The following is a 20330-nucleotide window of genomic DNA, read 5'->3' as shown; positions in this document are numbered from 1 at the left end:
AGTGGAGCGAGGAGAGAGAGAGAGGTGGAGGAGAAGGGGAAAGTGGAGCGAGAGAGAGAGAGAGAGAGAGAGAGAGAGAGAGGGGAAGAGGGAGAGGGAGAGGGAGAGGGAGAGGGGAGTGGGGAAGAGGGAGAGGGAGAGGTTTAAATGAAAGACATACGACCATTATGGAAAGAGAGAGTGATAGCGGGGCACGCAAAAAATGGAAAAGAAGGATGTCAGCAATGTAACGTTTAAAAAGAAAAGAGGATAATGAACAAGAAGAGAACTGAAGTAGAGTGGAAATGTTGTCGGCCCAGGCAGCATCAAAACAGATGCGAGGAGGGATTGCCATTTTTATTATCTCCAGTGGTCTTTTTCCACAGTCATTTATTATAATAGACAACCATTTGGAATATTCCAAAGCTACATCCAATCACAGAGTTAGAACGCCGATCTGTCCACCAATCTGTGCTGGCATAGCTCAGGCCCTTCAATGCCTGGTCGGAGTCTGGACTGAGCCCGACAGTCAGATGGGAAATTAACTTAGCCATTTGGAATTCAGAATGGACACGAATAACAATGACTTTCACAAACCAAATGTCTACTTCACAATACAACCAATTCATAGAAAGGCAAGTTTGTTTATTTGACGTGAAATACTGTAGTGTAAATCATGTCACTAAATGTTGGCCTTGCTATGTTGTCACCGCCACCACCCATCCCCCAGTTCTAACCCTACCTACAGCGTTCCTCCAACCAACCACCACCCCCACACCCTCAATCACTAGTTTATCTATGAGCTCAGTGGAATTTATCCACTGGATTCCTGACTGCACCGCGTTACATAAAAGCCCACACGAGCCTAGTGGCTGGACACAACAGCATTCTAACGTAGAGCCTCTGACGCTCTGCACAGATAAGACGGCTTTGGTTTTAATGCCCCTAGCACACCGAGATGCACCGGGCTCACTTGTAAAAACGGAATGCCCCCCCCCCCCCGTTCGCTTGTAAAAGCAGGCAGCCCAGAAGAAGGGGGAGGAGGGAGGATGGGGGAGGGGAGGAATAAAGGAAGGGAAGAGAAGGAATTTCGTTTCAGAGGGTTATCAATTTTCTCCTCTCAAATTCCCAATCCGTTCCCGATCTCTTTTAAAAAACGAATACCCAATTCCAATCACAACTGCAATAAAGCATATCTTGTTAAAGGGGCCAGAGTCCGACCTTAGGCTTGTCTAAATTGAATGCCTGCTGCCTGTTGGCCCACTTTGCCTTGAAATACTGCAGCGCAGGGCAGCCAAAGCACAGCCCGTCTAGAGCGATGTAAAAACTGCAGAGAGGGCCCCCAATCACTATGCCTGTGGGAGCTGCATCCTAGCTGCCTCCTCCTGCCATTCAGTGGGTGTTTATTTGGATCAGACGGACCACAGCAGAGCAGAGTGTGAGAGAGAGAGGGGACTTGGGGATTGTCCTGTCCTGTATGTGGGTGTGTAGTGTAATGAGGTGGTGGTTCTGTGCCAGTCAGTGTTGGAGGGGGAGCCAGACCTGGGAACTCAGGGGTACAGGGGAGGTGTTGGCGTGTGTGTGTGTCTGTGTGTCATTGCCAGCGGCATCTCGCGTGTGTTTCCCCTCTTCCATCTTCCTCACTTCCAGCTCCGCTCAGGCATGGCCAGTGTCTGATCAGATGGCCGATCAAACACTAATCATTCCCTCACGGCCCATAGTGAAGTAAAGCTGCCATTAATTTTGCGGAATTACATCAAATGTGAGGCATTCTTTATGTGTCTGGGAGGCCGCAGGACAGTTATACGATGTAGGGCTGCTGCGCTAGGCAGATGGGGCAGCTCGGCCGTGCATACTAAATACCCACCCACCCACCGTCCGTCCATCCCCCACTCCTCTCCTCCACCTCCCACTCCCTCCCCCTGTTTTGCTCTCATCTCAGTGGCTCTGTCTATCACTTATCCTGTCCTTTCCTCCACCGCCATCCTCCCTCTCTTCCCCTGTTCTGCCCTCCTTTCAGTCACTTATCCTCTCTTATCCTCCTTTCTTTGTCCTCTACCCTTCCAGTGCCTTTGCTCAACTAAATTATTATATAACCCTTATTGGTTACTCCCTGACCCCCCCCCCCCCCCTCACTGATTTGTATTATTTAACTGCTACCCTTGTGTGTCTAAAGCTCTCCGTTGTGGTGTCACCCAGCTTTGAATATGTTCTAAATATTCTGTCACCTAGTCAGTCATCCACCGCTGCTCAAAACACATCAAATGCAGAAGTATTCTAGAAAAGGTTGCAAGACCTTTGCAGCTACCGCATATCTCAAATCATCAAGATATGTTGCAAGCGACCAATGCACTTGATTTGATTTAAACATCTGCCGCTCCCTTTGAGCGAGAGAGTCAAGTCACCCAGACTGAGACATGAACCACAGCCCGCGAGTAGTTTCTAACGCCTCGAGATACTGTACATCCAACGGCCATCTCTTACCAGCCCGGCCAGCAGTAGACACTAGACAGTGTACTACTAGACACAGAGGCCAAAATAACATCACAGTGTTGTGTTGGGTTGCTGCAATAGAATAACCAGGATACCCTTGACCAGGTAAGTCTCTATACTGGAAAAAAAAGGCAAATCAACACCAGGCCACAATTCTCTACCCGGGCATCCACACAACTTCTCAATAGTGATTCTATAAAAAAAGAAATCAATAAAAAAAAAAAATTGGAGAGGGGGTGAAGGCGGAGGAGAGGAAAGGAGGGTGTGGCGAAGAGAGAGAGTTTTGATGGGAGACAGCCTGGCAGCTGGACCTGCAGTCAGAAGCCTAGGCATGATCCAGCAAGGTCTGTAACACCCTGTCCAACAAAACGTGTGTGTGTGTGTGTGTGTGTGTGTGTACGTGTGACACCCAACTCCACTCTTGTTAAAACCCATCTTAACACTCTTTATAGGCTACTCTCATGCAGTACACTGTATGTCTGCAAACAATGAGCTTCTAATGACCACCTTATTTGGATCGCTGAAATGGGTTCACATCAAGCGACCAACCCTCTGACGAGTGGGCTGGTGTTGTTCATGTGACATTGAAAAGCAGTAGGAGGTAAAAAACGATTACAGGTTCTTGTAGGAGTGACGTCACCTGTCAGAAGACAATGAAGCCCGGGGCACCATGTGCTGACATCATTTGAATGTGCCTACGGTGTTTGGTTAAAGTGAAATAACACTTTGCTCATTTTCTTTATACAACATATCAACATTTCCCATCATTCCAGCTGTGAGCTGACAATTTCCAGTTCTGACATGCAAGAACAGACAGAACCAGGCATGGGGAAGGCATCTGGCTTGTGTGGAGGCTCTGGAAGGTTCACTCAGAAGGTTTGGTTGAAGTACACTGCCATCTGGTGTCTACGGAAGCAGATTGTACTGGGACCACGTGGCGCCGTCACCATTCTCCACCCTTCTCGCACAGTATGCACTTACACACTTCCCATCGTGGATTTACCAACTGTGGAACCCCCTGTAGCGTGTGAGCTCTGCCATGTCATACGGCATTTGGATGTAGCTTTTAAATGACCTTGAAAAGTGTATTCAAGTAAGACCTTCTTTGGATTCTTGTAAGTAACAAGAGTTTGGCCGTGTCATAATTTACTGTAGCTTACATATGGACATCATGCATTACCGCATTACAAATAAACCCGTTTGCACTTGAAGAGCGTTTTGCAAGCCTACTTCAGTTTAAAGTTTCACGTTTGATTAGTCGTATGTACGGGATACACATGGTATACAGCGTCCAATGAAATGCTTACTGGCAGGTTCCTTGATGACAATGCAACACCAATAAGAAATAAGAAAAGATAAGAAAACGAACATAAAGTAAATGGCTCAGTAGAATAGAATAAACACTTGAGCATAAATATAATACAGGAAGGCACAATTTAGAGTCCAATATTCAATCAATCAATCAATCAAACAATCAATCACATTTATTTATAAATCCCTTGTTACATCAGCCGATGTCACAAAGTGCTATACAGAAACCCAGGAACCTAGGAAGAAACCTAGAGAGGAACCAGGCTTTGAGGGGTGGCCGGTCCTCTTCTTGCTGTGCCGGGTGGAGATTATAACAGTACATGGCCAAGATGTTCAAACGCTCATAGATGACCAGCAGGGTCAAATAACAATAATCACAGTGGTTGTAGAGGGTGCAAAAGGTCAGCACCTCAGGAGTAAAGGTCAGTTGGCTTTTCATAGCCGAGCATTCAGAGTTAGAGACAGCAGGTGAGGTTTAGAGAGAGAGTCGAAAACAGCAGGTCCGGGACAAGGTAGCGCGTCCGGGTGAACAGGTCAGGGTTCCATAGCCGCAGGCAAAACAGTTGAAACTGGAGCAGCAGCACGACCAGGTGGACTGGGGACAGCAAGGAGTCATCAGGCCAGGTAGTCCTGAGTCATGGTCCTAGGGCTCAGGTCCTCTGGGAGGGGAGGGAGAGAGATAGAGAAGTAAAGGGAGCATATTTAAATTCACACAAGACACCGGATAAGACAGGAGAAATACTCCAGATATAACAGACTGACCCTAGACCCCTGACACATAAACTATTGCAGCATAAATACATGTGTTTTGTGGAATAGGGGATTGAGGGGCAAGTTTTAAATTGTGTAGTATTTACCAATCATAATTGGTGCATTCAGAAAGTATTCAGACCCCTTCACTTTTCCACATTTTGTTGCGTTACAGCCTTATTCTAAAATGTATTAAATCGTTTTTTTCAGTCAGTCTGAAGTCCTGAGCACTCTGGAGCAGATTTTCATTAAGGATCTCTCCATACTTTGATCTGTTCATCTTTCCCTCAATCCCGACTAGTCTCCCAGTCCCTGCTGCTGAAAAACATCCCCACAGCACGATGCTACAACCACCATGTTTCACCGTAGGGATGGTATTGGCCAGGTGATGAGCAGTGCCTGGTTTCATCTAGACGTGACGCTTGGCATTCAGGCCAAAGAGTTCAATCTTGGTTCATCATACCAGAGAATCTCCGTTAGGTGCCTTTTGGCAAACTCCAAGCGGGCTGTCAATGTGCCTTTTACTGAGGATTTGCTTCCTTCTGGCCACTCTACCATAAAGGCCTGATTGCTGCTGTGCTGCAGAGATGGTTGTCCTTCTGAAAGGTTCTCCCATCTTCACAGAGGAACTCTGGAGCTCTGTCAGAGAGACCATCGGGTTCTTGGTCACCTCCCTGACCAAGGACCTCCTCCCCCAATTGCTCAGTTTGGCCGGGCAGCCCGCTCTAGGAAGAGTCTTGGTGGTTCCAAACTTCTTACACTGTGTTCTTGTGGACCTTCAATGCTGCAGAATTTGTTGATACCTTTCCCCAGATCTATGCCTCAACACAATCCTGTCTCGGAGTTCTTCAGGGAATTTCTTCGACCTCATGTGGGATCTTATATAGACAGGTGTGTGCCTTTCCAAATCATGTCCAATCAATTGAATTTACCACAGCTGGACTCCAATCAAGTTGTAGAAACATCTCATGATCACTGGAAACAGGATACACCTGAGCTCAATGTCAAGTCTCATAGCAAAGGGTCTGAATACTTATGTAAATAAGGTATTTCTGTATTTATTTGTAATACATTTGCAGAAATGTCTAAACACCTGTTTTCACTGCGTCATAATGGGGTATTGTGTTTAGATTGATGAGGAAAAAAACTATTATTTAATACATTTTAGAATAAGGCTGTAATCTAACAAAATGTGGAAAAAGAGAAGGGGTCTGAATACTTTCCGAATGCATTGTATGTCTGTGTGGGTGTGTGTATGTCTGTGTGGGTGAGTGAGTGCATGTGTGCTAAGGTGAGCAGATCTCCTGGATGTGTGGGACCAGGGTCCCAGTGTTGTACTGGGCCGTCTTCACCCCCCACTGGAGGGCCTTGTGGCTGTGGACGGAGCAATTCTTGCACCAGGCCATGATGCAACCTTTCAGGATGCTCTCGATGGTGCAGCGGTAGTATTTGAAGAGCACCTGATTGGCATTCCACATTTCTTCAGCCGCCTTAGGAAGTAGAGACGCTGCGGCGCCCTCTTGACAAGAGTGGTGGTGTTGTTAGTTCATGTCAAGTCCTCAGAGGAAATGAAAACGGCTGACTCTCTCTATTGACTCTCTCTTTGATGACGTTGAGGGAGAGTTTGTTGTCCTGGCACCACAATACAATAGGCTGACTTGTTGTTGATGGCTATCAGGACTACAACCAGGGTGTCGTCCGTAGACTTGATGATGGACTTGGGGCCGTGCAAAGCCACGCAGCCGTGGGTGAACACGGAGTACAGCAGAAGGCTGAGGACACACCTATGGGGGGGGGGGGGGGGGGGGGGGGGGGGGATCTGATGGAGCGGTAGGCATATTGGAGAGGGTCCAGTGGAGTGGGATGTCAGGCTCTCGAAGCACTTCATGATGACCGGAGTGAGTGGGACGGGGCGATAGTCATTTGGGCATGTCACCTTGTTTTTCTTGGGCACTGGGATGAGGGTGGTCTCCTTGAAGCAGGTGGGGACTACAGCCCGGGACAGGATGAAGATGTCCGGGAAGACACCATCCAGCTGGTCAGCACACACTCTGAGGACGTGTCCAAGGATACCGTCTGGGCCGGCGGCTTTGTGAGTATTCACGCTTTTTAAGAGTTTTTCTCACGTCAGCCTTGGAGAGGGAAAGCACCTGGTCGTCCGGAGCAGCGAGAGTCCTCCTGGATGGCTCGGTATTGGCTGCCTTGATGCGAGCATACAATGTGTTAAGCTTGTCTTGGGGGAGGCTTCGGTGGGCAGCTGGATTTACCTCTGTAGTCTGTGATAGTCTGTAGTCCTTTCCACATGCCTTGCGAGGGGGGGGGGGGGGGGGGGGGGGGGGCTGGGATGCTTATTATAGTATGCTAGCACTCCATCCCAAATGGAGTGTTGTCATGTAACACTACCTCTCCTAGGTTTGTCATGTCTGTTCATCTGCCAATGTTGGCATGCAAGCAATGCTCAAGTGTCACTCACGAGTGAATTAAGAGTTCTGTTTTTCCTGGAGATGGGCAAGTAAATCAAAGGCTACTCATTTTAAAAGGGCTAAACAAGACCATATTGGGAGCAGGCAACTATGATAGACAGTATTACAGCAATTTGACATTTCGTTGTTGTCGCAAATGCAATGCATTAGGGTTGCTCGCATCAAAAGCAATTCATATTAAACCCGATGAGTTGTTTTCCGCTGCGCATCGATGACGTCGCGCTTTATAATAGGACCGTTTATATTAAGGCCATGACATGACCAATGAGAGTGCGTGCGTAATGCAATCGGCGAGAAAATAATATGAACCAGCCATGGACGCGGAGAATCATCAAATTACAGAACGCGATTTCCCGTAACCCGACCTTTGAGCGTCTCCTCTGTGTTCGGGGGTTGTAGTTTTCCTCCTATAATTTCTAGCTTCAGATCTGTGCTTCATCCAGCTATAAAGAACAGCAGTTCCCATAATACAGCAAAACACACCACCACTGTGATGCGTGTGTTTTTGTTATTGTTGTAGGTTAGTGGAACAGCTGAGAGCGAAGAGACATCGTTGTGCATCTTTAAAAAAACGTTTAATCGTTTTCTGACACGGATGGACTTTGTCTGCCTTTAATCTAAATAGGGACGGATCAATTGGACAATCTGCAGAGCAAACAGACCAGAATAAGGTGAGTTTCAGTCAAATAAACTCTGACGATCTGTATCTGCGTAGAGTTCTCCCTATGCAGAAACGAACACAAAGGAAAACGAGCAAATTGTCCTATTTGGTACAGGTATTTGTTGACGGTGCACACCATTTCTTTAATACATTACACTACGGTGAGATCGGTTAACGGTCTCGATGGTGCTGATTATTGGCTTTTGCGCATCAAGGGAGTCGCGCACACAACATGGGTTTCTTTTTCCACTGGAGTCTATTATTGCGCACACTGGAGACTGCAGCTGCTAGGCTAGTGGGCCTTGTCTTGACACGAATCTCGTGCGGTGTATTTTTTTTTGTTGTTGTACATTTCGAGATATTTTAGTTATATAATAGAATAAGTCGTTTATTACCACAGATTGCATTGTTTGTGGGCTTTTGCTCATTTCTAACAAAATAAACAGAACACAAACATGAATTAATGCTCGTGTCAAGTGGACTGACGGCTGCACGTTGTGTGTGTTGTGCTTATTAATGCGCTATATACATGGTTTATGAACGTGTTATTTATTACCTCATACACTTTCTCAAGAGTTCTCACTATTTACACTTTTGTAATCTCAGTAATATGGAGCATATGTTAGCCAGAAATGTTAGATATAGGCCTAATGCGCCGTGCAGTTGTTTTAATACAATGTTCTTAATTTAGTTAGAGGTTGCATTGTATTACAGGGATTTAGACTGACACCTGTCATCATTTATCCCTGCCAGTACAATAGTGAAATATATCAAATGTATATTTTGTTGGCTACTGTGTCTATGCCTGGATACTAGTCCCACGTGGCTGTTGATGTTTAAACAAGAAGTGAACTGTAGGTCTACACGTATGTCGACACGTGACTAGAGTGAGCGGCAGGGTAGTCTAGTGGTTAGCGCGTGTGGACGAGTAACCGAAAGGTTGCTAGATCGAAATCCTGAGCAAGGCAGCTAACCCGCTGTTCCTAGGCCGTCATTGAAATTAGAATTTGTTCTTTAACTGACTTGCCTCGTTAAATAAAGGTAAAGTAGAAACAGAGTGGTGTACAATAACAACAAGGTGTTGGGCAATGGCTGTAATAAATAGTCGCGGTGTTGTTTTCATGTAGTGTGTGGTTATGTATTATGGTCGTTATGGGCTTAACTGTCATCTAGATTTTACTGGGGGGGTGCCCTGGGGGGTGCCCTTCCCCCATGCTTTTCTGTGCCCTCCATATGGTCACTGAGAGGGGATCATCTTTCACTGAACAAACACTCCCGGAGTCGACTCTTTCACTCTTTCACTCAGCAGTTTGCTTCACAGCAGTCACCTCTCACCTACTTCTCCATATGCTCATCTGAACAGGTCCCGGGGTACATTCGTCAAATACTTGAAAATAGTTGGAAGTTATTTGAGGTGTGATTGATTCAACTTCCAAGTGTACCATTTTGTGACTACTCTATTGGTTCTGTTGTACCAAACAACACAATCAAATGTAGTTGAACGTGTTTGAAACACAGGTCTCAGGTTTGGTGTCTACCTGTGTTTATTATAGCCGTTGTCAAATGAAATGTTGTGACATACATCTTTTTTCTCTGTCACACCTGTATCCCCACAGGTACTCACCAGTGTTATTGTGTTGCCATGGAGAAGGCTTGGAGGGTGGAGTTTAGGAACGTGGGTAGTAGCTACTTCCCTCAGAGCCGGGTGGAATGCCACTACAGCATCAGCTCGCAACATACCTGGACCAGCCATGACTGGGTCGGACTCTTCAAGGTATAAGGTTAACCCGATAAATTAGTAAAACCCACCCCGAGGAGTGGAAATCAAGTGAAATGCACAGCGGTTTCTTTTTTAAATGTTACTGTATATATTAATATTTTTGTGTGTGTTTTTTTTATGTCTCCCTGTCTCTCTCCCCTTGTATGACTCCCTCAGGTGGGATGGTTGTCAGTGAAGGACTACCACACCTTTGTTTGGGCCCTGGCCCCGGAAGGCTACCAGGAGGGCACAGATGTCAACTGCTGTGTTAACTTCCAGGGTACTAGTCCCTCCCTTTGAACCCTCCCTCTATTTCATACAGAGTGTGCCTGGTCAACATTCACACGGTTCAGAAAGTAGTGCACACGCATTCATTATTCTTCTTTTTCTTTGAACCTTTACTTAACTAGGCAAGCCAGTTAAGAACACATCCATATTTACAATGACGGCCCACCAGGGAACAGTGTGTTAACTGACTTGTTCAGGGGCAGAATGACATTTTTGACCTTGTCAGCTCAGGGATTCAAATCCAGCAACCTTTTTGGTTACTGGCACACCGCTCTAACCACTAGACTACCTGCGGCCCCAAGTTCATTAACCTAACTTGCAGGGTCATCAAATAAAGATAGATATCCACACTCACGAAAAGTGTGAGACCATTCAACAGTCTGTCTGGTATCTGTCTTTATTTCACAACATTCATACTCTGCCAAGGTCTGTAAGGAAACGCTCCAACTTTGGATTGGTCTCACAGTAAATTGAATGACCCTGTGGAAGGGTACTATAGGCTGGTGACTGACCCTGTGGAAGGGTACTATAGGCTGGTGACTGATATTTAAAGCAGAGACAGGACTCAATAAGTCACATAGTGTTACAGAAAGGAGATGATCAGATTGTTTCTCTCGCCCTGCTCTCTCCCTCTCTCTCCCTGCTCTCTCCCTCTCGCCCTGCTCTCTCCCTTGAATTTAAACCAGTCTTTGTTCGACTCTGATTGAATTCATTTAAGAAGTAGAAGGTTGAGTAATGAGGATGAGAGAGAGACAATGGTACAAAGACCAGACCAGACTGAATAACCAACCATACATTACACTAAGGCAGTCAGGAGTGAATAGAGAGCACCGAGTGAAAGGCGTCCTTTTAACATTACAGCACAGGAGCTTGCAGACTTTATACTGTGTATAAAGTGTCCTCCGTCCTCTCAGTGACAGTGCTAGCTGAGGTGACTACAGATTGCCTGGCTTTCGGTGGCTGAGCAGAGCGGCTGTGTCATTGAGTTGTGTCAGGGAGATGAACAGCTATCATTGACACGGTCATTTATCGTCTGTGGTGAGGACTGAGGAGACAGGCGTCTGATGTAGTCAAAGCACATTCAGGATTATGCCCACTTGTCACAGAGGTTGGTTATCTACAGTGCACGCAGTGGTGGAAAAAGTACCCAACCGTCATACTTGAGTAAAAGTAAAGATACCTTAATAGAAAATGACTCAAGTAAAAGGGAAAGTCACCCAGTAAGATACTGCTTGAGTAAAAGTATTTGGTAAACAATATATATAGTAAAGTATCAGAAGTAAAAGTATCAATAAATTCAAATTCCTTTGTCATGGCTGTTGAAGAGGACCAAGGTGTGGCGTCATGAGCGTACATTTTCTCTTTATTTGGAAAATGCAGAACAAAACAATAAAACACTACAGAACCAAATCGTGCCGCTAAAGGCTATGTGCCCTAAACAAAGTCAACTTCCCACAAAGACAAGTGGGGGTGAAAAGGGCTACCTAAGAATGGTTCTCAATCAGAGACAACGATAGACAGCTGTCCCTGATTGAGAACCCTACACGGCCAAAACATAGAAATACAAATAATAGAGTATAGAATACCCACCCCAACTCACACCCTGACCAAACCAAAATAGAGACATAAACAGGATCTCTAAGGTCAGGGCCTGACATCCTTATATTAAGCAAACCAGACGGCACAATTGTCTTGTTTTTTAAATTTACTGATGGGGCACACTCCAACACTCAGACATAGTTTACAAGCAGTTGTGTTTAGTGAGTCCACCAGATCAGAGGCAGTAGGGATGAACAGGGATGTTCTCTTGATAAGTGTGTGAATTTGAAAAAATGCAATGAGTACTTTTGGGTGTCAGGGAAAATGTACATTATTTTCTTAGTAATGTATTGAAGTAAAGGTTGTAAAAAATATAGATAGTAAAGTACAGATACCCCAAAAATGACTTAAATAGTACTTGAAAGTATTTTTACTTAAGTACTTTACACCACTGTGTACATGTCATCATAACTGAAATCATGGCCATAAATACATTTTTATCAGTATAAGCATGTATACATCTAGATCAATAATCCACTGACCATTTCACTCTCCCACTCCCTTCCTCCCTCTTGCAGCCTCCTATCTGCCCAAGTCCAGTTCCCAGCAGTACCAGTTTGTGTACGTGGATGGGAAGGGAGAGGTGTGCTCTGCCAGCTCCCAGTTTACCTTCAGCGCCCCTAAACCTTTGGAGGACCTGGTCACCTTGGAGGAAGGAGCCCACGGAGAGGAGGGGGGGACCGACATGCTTCTGGTCGTACCCAGGGCCGAGCTACTGCAGGTGGGCATGAGGGAGTGCAGGTGCGAGAGAGAGAGAGAGAGAGAGACAGAGTACTGTAGAGGGATGTCCATATCCTATTTCAGTTATAGAGAGGGTGAACGAATGTTGATGAAATGAATAAGGCAGAGGTGAGAACCAATAGTCAGACAGAGGATGGAAATGGATCATCTTTTAGGCACTCAGTTAATGTTTTCTCTCTCTCCTTCCAGAGTCGCCTGCAAGAGTGTCTTCGGGAGCGAGCCGAGCTGCTCCATGCACGCGAGGCAGCCGAGAGGATGAAGGAGAGAGAGAGGGAGAAGTACAGGAGGGCAAGAGAGGCATGGGACAGAGGCTGTGAGGAGCTGGAGAGGAACATCGCGGACCTGAAGGAAGAGCTGCGAGAAAGCAGAGATAGGGTGGAAGAGATGGAGAGGAGGCAGGAGGTACTGTAACAGTACAAGACAGGATTCATGTCCGTGTCACTGGGGATTTGATCATGTCCAAGTAGCCCCGGTGTCTGGTCATGAGCACTTATCTTTGTAAAAAAAAATGCGATTTGACGTAGACCGACAAGATCACAACCCCAGATGTACATTCTACTGTTATGTCACATGTCAAAACAGGAGCAGTTCATTTACAGGTCAAATGTGCTTCACCATCTACAAAGGAGTCTCAGGATACTGTATGTACTCTGTATAGAATGTTGATTCTCTCTCTCTCTCCCTCCCTGTCACAGGAGGTGGAGGCATCAGGAGAGGCCTTGGCTCAAGAGAAGAGCTCCATACTGACTATGAAAGCAGCCAGCGAACAGCGAATCAGAGAGCTGGAGGATGACATTAAAGCCCTGGCACTGAAGGCCTTGGAACGAGAGACTGAACTAGAGAGGTCAGAGACGCTCTCTATCTCCCTGGAGCTCAACCGCTCTCTTTGATCTCTCTCTTTTCTATCCTCTATCTACCTCAATCTCTCTCTTTGATCTCTCTCTTTCTATCCTCTTATCTCCCTCAATCCCTCTCTTTGATCTCTCTCTTTCTATCCTTTATCTCCCTCAATCTCTCCTTGATCTCTCTCTTTCTATCCTCTTATCTCCCTCAATCCCTCTCTTTGATCTCTCTCTTTCTATCCTTTATCTCCCTCAATCTCTCTTCATCTCTCTCTTTCCATCCTTTTATCTCCCTTAATCTCTCTTTGTCCATCGGCCTGCCTGTTTTTCTTGCGCTGTTCTCTGGTTAATGCTAACCCCGTCTCTGTGTGTAGGATGAAGGAGAGGGCCAAGAAGCAAGCAGTTCAAAGGAGGGAGGAGGAGAAAGAGAGGAAAGTTCTGCAGGTACTATAATGGCTTGGATTTATTTAGTGCTTTTTCACTACCAACATGTGGTGTTTTTCACTACCAACATGTAGCATGCTACCTGGGTGAAGCACAGCAGCCATTTTGGGCCCGAACACTAACCACCCATCATGTCTGATCCCAAACCCCTCATCCCCCTCTTCTTCCTCTTCCTACATCCACGTGTCTTCCTCAGCTCAAGCTGGAGCAGTCCGAGGGGGAGCTGCGCAGTCTGTCTGCTGAGTTCCAGGGTCTGAGGAGCTCCCTGGCCCAGAGAGACACACACGCCCTACAGCTACGGGACACCATCACCACCCTCACATACAGGCTGAGTACGGCGCAGCGAAAAGAGGTGAGGCTGGCACCACCCACAGAGGGCCCGAGGGTAGTTAATAAAAGGGATGTAGGGGATTGAACAGAACACAATGCAACAGGAAAATGGCAGTACCCACTGCGGCCCCTCGTTCTCACCCATCATCGTCTAACCAGGCTATTGAGGTTATTTTAGCGACCATGGCAAACTTTGCTGGCTGGAGAAATAGGGATGGGCGGTTAGAGAGGGAGTGGCAGGGTTGGTCAAAGACAATGTGACAGGAAAGTTCCCAATGTCCCGTGGCCTCACCGGTCGTCTGACGAAAACCATGTTATTGTTGCTGAACTATCATCTCCTCTTGTCTTTCCTATCAGGCGGAGAGCGAGGCCGCCCTGGCTGAGATGCGGGGCCTGCGGGAGCGTCTGGGGGCCAGCGAGCGTTGTGCCGAGGGCCTGAAGGGAGAGCTGTGTGCCCTGGTGGCCCAGAGGGACCAGGGCCAGACAGAGCTGCACCAGGCCAGGCTCCAAGCGGCACAGCTCACCCTGCAGCTAGCCGACGCCAGCCTGGCCCTGAGGGAGGCCAGAGCACACTGGGCCCAGGAGAGACAGAGCCTGCAGTGCAGCACTGAGGTAATGACAAGGATCATCGTATGGATGGACTTTAATCACATGAATTGGATTACTCAAGTAGTCAAAGCGTTTCACAATGATAGTGACTGTAGACGCCAACCTCTACAGAACTCTCACTGACAACTGTAACGCACTAATATACTCAACTCCGATTGGAACTAGAGATTGCATTACTGTGCTGGAAAGGATGCGTGTGCAAGGTCTCCTCTTTCTGTTCCGCTATATATGCGACAGCTGCGACCGACTAGGAAAGCCTCACGTCTTCTCGATACACAATTTCTCAGTATCTCCGGTTGAACTTTGAATTGAAGTTTCAGAATGTCCCAGCAGCATGACTTGGGTTAAGCGGTGTGCGTGTCTCCCCCCCATGGCAGAAGGCCAGAGAGCGTCTGGAGAAGCTGAATGGAGAGACGCAGCGGATAGAGAAGAAGCTCCAGGAGGAGAGGATGGAGAGAGAGAAGGTGGAAGTGGAGCTGGGAAGAGAGAAGGACTGTAACCGGGTAAAGACTACCGTACCACAGACCATAGGCTACATGCAAAACGACATTTCAAGCTATTAATAGACACACACACACAAAAAAAAAAATATATCAACTCCACACACGCTCGTGGCTCGGCTCAGGATGCTGACATTCCATGTGTCGTGCTATACGGTATTGAAAACCACTCGGCCTTGTTGGTCCTGTACGGCTCAGTTGGTATAGCATGGCACTTGCGGTCCCGTGGTTCTGGGGTTCCATTGCCGAGGTCACCCTTAACGTAAAGATGTATGAACGCACGACTCTTAAGTCGCTTTGGATAAAAGCGTCTGTCTAAAGAGACGTGTTTTTGCCAACATGCTGGGTCATGTTCGCTCGTCCCTTTAATTGCTTGCGCTGTGCTGCTGGCTAGACTGTGTGTGTATATCAGTATGTGACTCCTTGTTTTGATGACTGCCCCCTGCAGGTGCAGCTGGGTGAGACATGCAGGGAGCTCCAGGAGCTGAAGGCCAGTCTGAGGGTGGCCCAGAAGGAGAAGGAGCAGCTGCTGCTGGAGCAACAGGCAAGACCCACACCTTTGCACCTCCATCTCTTCAACCACCATTCCCCCTTCTCCACATACAGACACATTTCCATAGCAACTGCTAAGCCCTGCCCACTTCGGAGACTTAAGATTTCTATACATGTCAAGAGGTGTAGAGGCCCGGAGGTCCGTTTGGTGATGAGCCTGAGTTGTCTGGGCATAACACTTGTCTATGTGTAAACGAGTCTCTTGACGGCCCTGCTCTGCTCCGTACAGGACCTGATGGAGTACATGGGTCAGGTGGAACAGAGGAGGGAGGCTTTGGCAGATGCCAAGTGGAGCGCTGCGTTGTTCGCCTCCACCAGTGAGTGGAGGAACCCACCTAACACCGTGGAAAACACCCTAGCACTGAGGGACATGTACAACGATACTCATTTGATCTGTGGGCTGTCCCAACAAGATATTCTACTTCTTCACTGACTTGGATCTGAGATGACTTCATGAGATAAGTGGAGACGAGAGCCAGGAGCTTTTCCCAGTCAGGGAGAACTCCTGGCCCTGCTCTGACGATCACTTACCACTGTTGTTTTCTACTCTGTGTGTGTCTGACAGGCCTCCATGACAGTCCTCTGTCTGACTCTGAGGATGAGAACCCTGAGGCCCTGCAGCCCTCCCGCCAACCCTGCAGGCAGCCCCCCCCCTCCTCCCGCCCCCTTGCCCACTACAGCCTGTGTGACCCCCAGGCCCAGCCTGACTCCCTGCTCCCCTCCACCCCCCCTTCCTCTCCCAGAGACATGTCCCGGTCCCTGTCCCGAGGGGGCGTCGTCATCAGCCAGCCCGCTCCCCTGTTGTTGCCCAGGCAATCGGGCGGAGACACCCTAACACACAGCTCTGAGTCGGTAAGAGACGGTATCAGATGCTCTTACACATGCACACGCGCACACACACACACACACACACACACACACACAACTAATTCTTGTACAATTAGCCAGGCTGTTTCCTTAGGCTGATAACATGCAGCTATCTCCAGTGCTTCTGTCTGTGGCTCATTTAACTGTCACCGATAAAATGTATATCTCAGAAAGGCACTTAGAGAGCTGCCTGTGCAGTGGCTTATTTCCCTATTATGGCCTTATTGCTAGGTTATTACATGTGTATGCCTCACCACTCACTTTAACTTTCTCTCTTTCTGCCCCCCCCCCCCCCCCTCTCTCTCTGTGTGCAGGAGGAGGAGAATAACACCGACCAGTGCGGAGGACACAGCTCTGGAGAGGAGGCAGCCCTGCTGCTGCCTGAGACCACAGACACAGTCCTCAGGTAGCTTGCAAGCACACACACACACACACACACACACACACGCTCACGCAGTACATGCACTGCAGCTTCACACACCCACACACAGAGGGCTTTTTTATGATGACAGGCTGAGTATGGCTCTCAGAGATGGACGTTTTGAATATCAGGTCGTAAAAGAAGTTGAGTGTGGAGGGGAGGAGAAAGGGAGCGTGTACGACGGAGGCAGCGCGAGGGAGGGAAGAGGGCAGTGAGGGAGAAGGAGGGGAGAGATGGGAGGACAAGGGGACAGGTAAGTTGACAGCTGGCTATAGCAATGATTTAGCTACAGGCTAGTACTGGAGTCACGGGCCAATTTTCAGCATCATTAAAGCACTCTCTCTCCCACTCTTTCACTCTCTATTTCTCCCTCCCTCCTTCTCTCACCTCTTTTTTTATTTTCTTCTCGTATGTGTTCCTTTTCTACAGTTCTGCTGTTCCGTGACCCCACCGCGAATGTAATTGGGACGACAAAGGTCACGATTGATTATTGATTTTGATTGATCGTTCACACCCTTTCCTTTCTTCGTTGTTCCCTCTCTTCCAGTGACCTGGCTAATACCTCTCAGTGGTAGAGAGCGGAGATACAGGACCAAGTCAACAGCATCACTGTCAGTGTGTTCTTTTCTTTTAATTCAGTATTCAGCGCACAAGCACACACACACACACACACACACACACCAACACACACACTACAACTCACCTCTCTGACAAATGATGTTAATATGCAATTTGCTTCTACATTTTTCTACGAACTTCTTCTTTGATGTGCGACTTCTAGGCTGTTGTGCTGCACCTGCACATAACATGGTCCTAAGGATGACATAATGCCTGTCATAACAGGTCGTGACAGCTCAAATCATAGTTACGGCCTCTCGTGGCCGATTCTAAAGCGTGAAGCGCTTAACATTTAAGTCTTAGTTAGATGTTTAATAGTTCATGTTTCATAACAGGGTTATTCCGGTTGCAGGAGGAGTGATGTTGGGAGCTTTACGACCGGCGTTATGTCATTTTTATGACGCCGTTATTATGAGGCGTCATGACAGCCACTGTAATTAAGATATTTGGAGTGAATGTATCCGTCTCCTTTTTGAAAATCTAAAAGTTGATTTGAACACTTCAGACTACTGTAATGATAGTCACTGAGACGTACTTAGACTTTTGTTTGAAGAGTCATTGTAAAGTACAGATATGTGTACTGTTTTTCTCCTTATATTCAAAACCTGAGATGTTATATTATAATCATTTTCTGTTATTCGTTATTAGACATTTAAATTCCTGCTTTATTCGGGGTGCTGTAGTACTAGTTGAAAGGAGACTCAAAAGGTAGAGAGGCGTCCAAAATGGGGGAGAACGGTTGAAAACGCTTCTGGAAAAGGGTGGCAGTTTGAGGGCAATCAGGTTGGGGAGGGCGATCAGGTTGGGGAGGGGCGATCAGGTTGGGGAGGGGCGATCAGGTTGGGGAGGGGCGATCAAGTTGGGGAGGGCGAGCAGGTTGGGGAGGGGCGATCAGGTTGGGGAGGGGCGATCAGGTTGGGGAGGGGCGATCAGGTTGGGGAGGGGCGATCAGGTTGGGGAGGGGCGATCAGGTTGGGGAGGGCGATCAGGTTGAAGGTAGACTGGAAGAGACACTCTAGAAAGGTGGTTGCTACTAATTAGGGCGAGAGGAATGACATTTTGATGTTCTCTCATGTTTGTTTTGTTGCACAATATATTTGACTTCCAATATTCTATCCTCCGCAACATACAGCTATTGCTCCTGCATGCTGGTAGCTGTAGAGCCACTGCAATACTTTCGTACTTGATACCAGATGTCAATTGTAAAGCGAGGTGTTGTTTTACAACAAGAATAATGTGTGTTTAGAACGCCCCAGAAGATCACTAGTAATGCGCTAGATTCACTGTGCGCGGTATACAGAAACGACCTGCTTCAGAGGGACGAAGCCATTCTAAATTTGTACCCAAAAGAACAAATTGGTAAACGAAGGAATTTCATCATAACATCATCTAATTGATGGACACCGACGTTGCAATACTTGTTATGGGTTGTTGTTCCTATAGCTCATGGAAGTCTGGCCAAGACTAGATTACTACTGGGTCAATAAATACATTTTTCATGATTTTCTACCAATACTCCGCTTGTGTTATATCGTAATGAAATGATATGCAGTTTTAGTTTAAGCTACAGAGTCGATACGTGTAATAAGAAGACAATACTAAAGCCAGGGTTTAAAAGCTAAGGAAGAATAATGCGCTAGGGACAACTTTGCTTGGCCGATATGTAATTGGCTGCACTCTGTTATTTCGCTATAGGAGATGTTTTGGCTCTTGGTTTGACACGGCGACGCTCGTCATTCATCCTGTCTATGTCATGTCGTCGCTCATCCGTAATCATTACCACCGTGTGTATTTCCTCTTCGTTTTTAAAAGACTTGTTTCTTTCTCTTTTCCCCGGATTTTTCTGTCGGAGGGTCAATTGAACTGTATTATCTATCACGACTGTCCCGGTAAGGGTTGAAGAGTTCGTCCAAAGGGTCGAGGTGTTGGTGCCACTATACAGGGACAACAGTTTGCTCACACATGGGTTGTAAAAAGCCATAGTGAAAAGTGTGACGTCTGTGACATACAACCCAGTCCGTCGTAATAACAACTTTGTCAGAGTTGACGGACATCCTTGCTCAGTTGAAGGCTGTGCTTCAACACGTTTTGGAGTACCCTTGTCTCGGCACCTGTTGAGCTATACCTGTGGTGTAGTTTAGTACTACACATCTGTTTGCCACCCTGGGTGTAAGTGATTTTGACGTCCTGGCATGTGCACCAAACGTTCCGTAGCACTGAGATCGACGGGTGTTTGTCGTCGTCAGATCTAGATTTCCGTGGGAAGTTCTATGTCTACTGTGAGCTACGTGGGTGTGTAGTGTAACTTCTATTCAGGACAGCTGCCTACTCCCATTGCAATAAGGCTCCAGTGGTTTTCTGGTGTGTATGTTTGTTTGTTGAGGTCATCTTACTTATGAAAAAAAATTACAAAAAAATAGCTATTGGTAAATACTATATACTGTCTGTTCGTGTGGGTGGGTTTCTGTAATAAAATAAACATGTATGTGTATCAATTGTGTGTGATGTGTTTGTCTTTTGATGGAAGATGAATGTTTTTTACAAAAAAATTGTGCTGCTTCCTCCGGGGCGTGACATTTCTGATGCTAATTTGCTCGTTACACGTGTCTCATCTCTCCATCTGCATTTCGGTTCTTACCCTCCTGCTCCTCTTTACCTGCAGTTCTCTCTCCTTCCACCCCCCCCCCCCCCCCCCCCCCATCACTCCTCCACTCCCCCCGTTTCAAGTCTAGGGTGACGGTAGCTAATTATAAAATCAATGATGCCAGGCTGGCTGGTTTACGGACTGCTCTAAAACCTTAACTGGGAAATCACTGGTGGATTAATGCCTCCCTCACTCTTTATCGCTTGTAATTAGAAATGTAAAAGATATGAAGAGCCAGAGGCTAGAACACATCTCTGATGAGATGAGGCCAAATGGTACCCTATTCCCTATGTAGTGCACTACTTTTGACCAGGCCTCTGTAGGGAATGGAGTGCAATTTGGGACGTACCCCCACATCTCTTATATGACCTCTGCCACCCTAGTCTGTCAGCCCCTTTTTTCTTTTCCTCTGCTCTCCCCTTTCTTGTTTATTTATTTC

General features: G+C 47.0%; 1 protein-coding gene across 1 annotated transcript; it reads left to right on the top strand.

Annotated features, from left to right (window-relative positions):
- Positions 1–7501: 7501 nt before the first annotated feature.
- Positions 7502–19738, top strand: LOC139368432 (calcium-binding and coiled-coil domain-containing protein 1-like). The gene is made up of 15 exons (XM_071107318.1): positions 7502–7687; positions 9294–9451; positions 9614–9716; positions 11842–12044; positions 12254–12466; positions 12760–12908; positions 13281–13350; positions 13547–13702; positions 14038–14292; positions 14667–14792; positions 15238–15333; positions 15571–15658; positions 15907–16193; positions 16523–16614; positions 17177–19738. Exons 2-15 carry the CDS (start codon positions 9320–9322, stop codon positions 17202–17204), a joined length of 1998 nt encoding a protein of 665 aa, XP_070963419.1. The 5' UTR covers positions 7502–7687; positions 9294–9319; the 3' UTR covers positions 17205–19738.
- Positions 19739–20330: the final 592 nt, after the last annotated feature.

This window comes from Oncorhynchus clarkii, chromosome 16 (genome assembly GCF_045791955.1).
Source record: "Oncorhynchus clarkii lewisi isolate Uvic-CL-2024 chromosome 16, UVic_Ocla_1.0, whole genome shotgun sequence".
NCBI lineage: Eukaryota > Metazoa > Chordata > Actinopteri > Salmoniformes > Salmonidae > Oncorhynchus > Oncorhynchus clarkii.
This window is presented reverse-complemented; position numbering and strand designations above follow the sequence as displayed.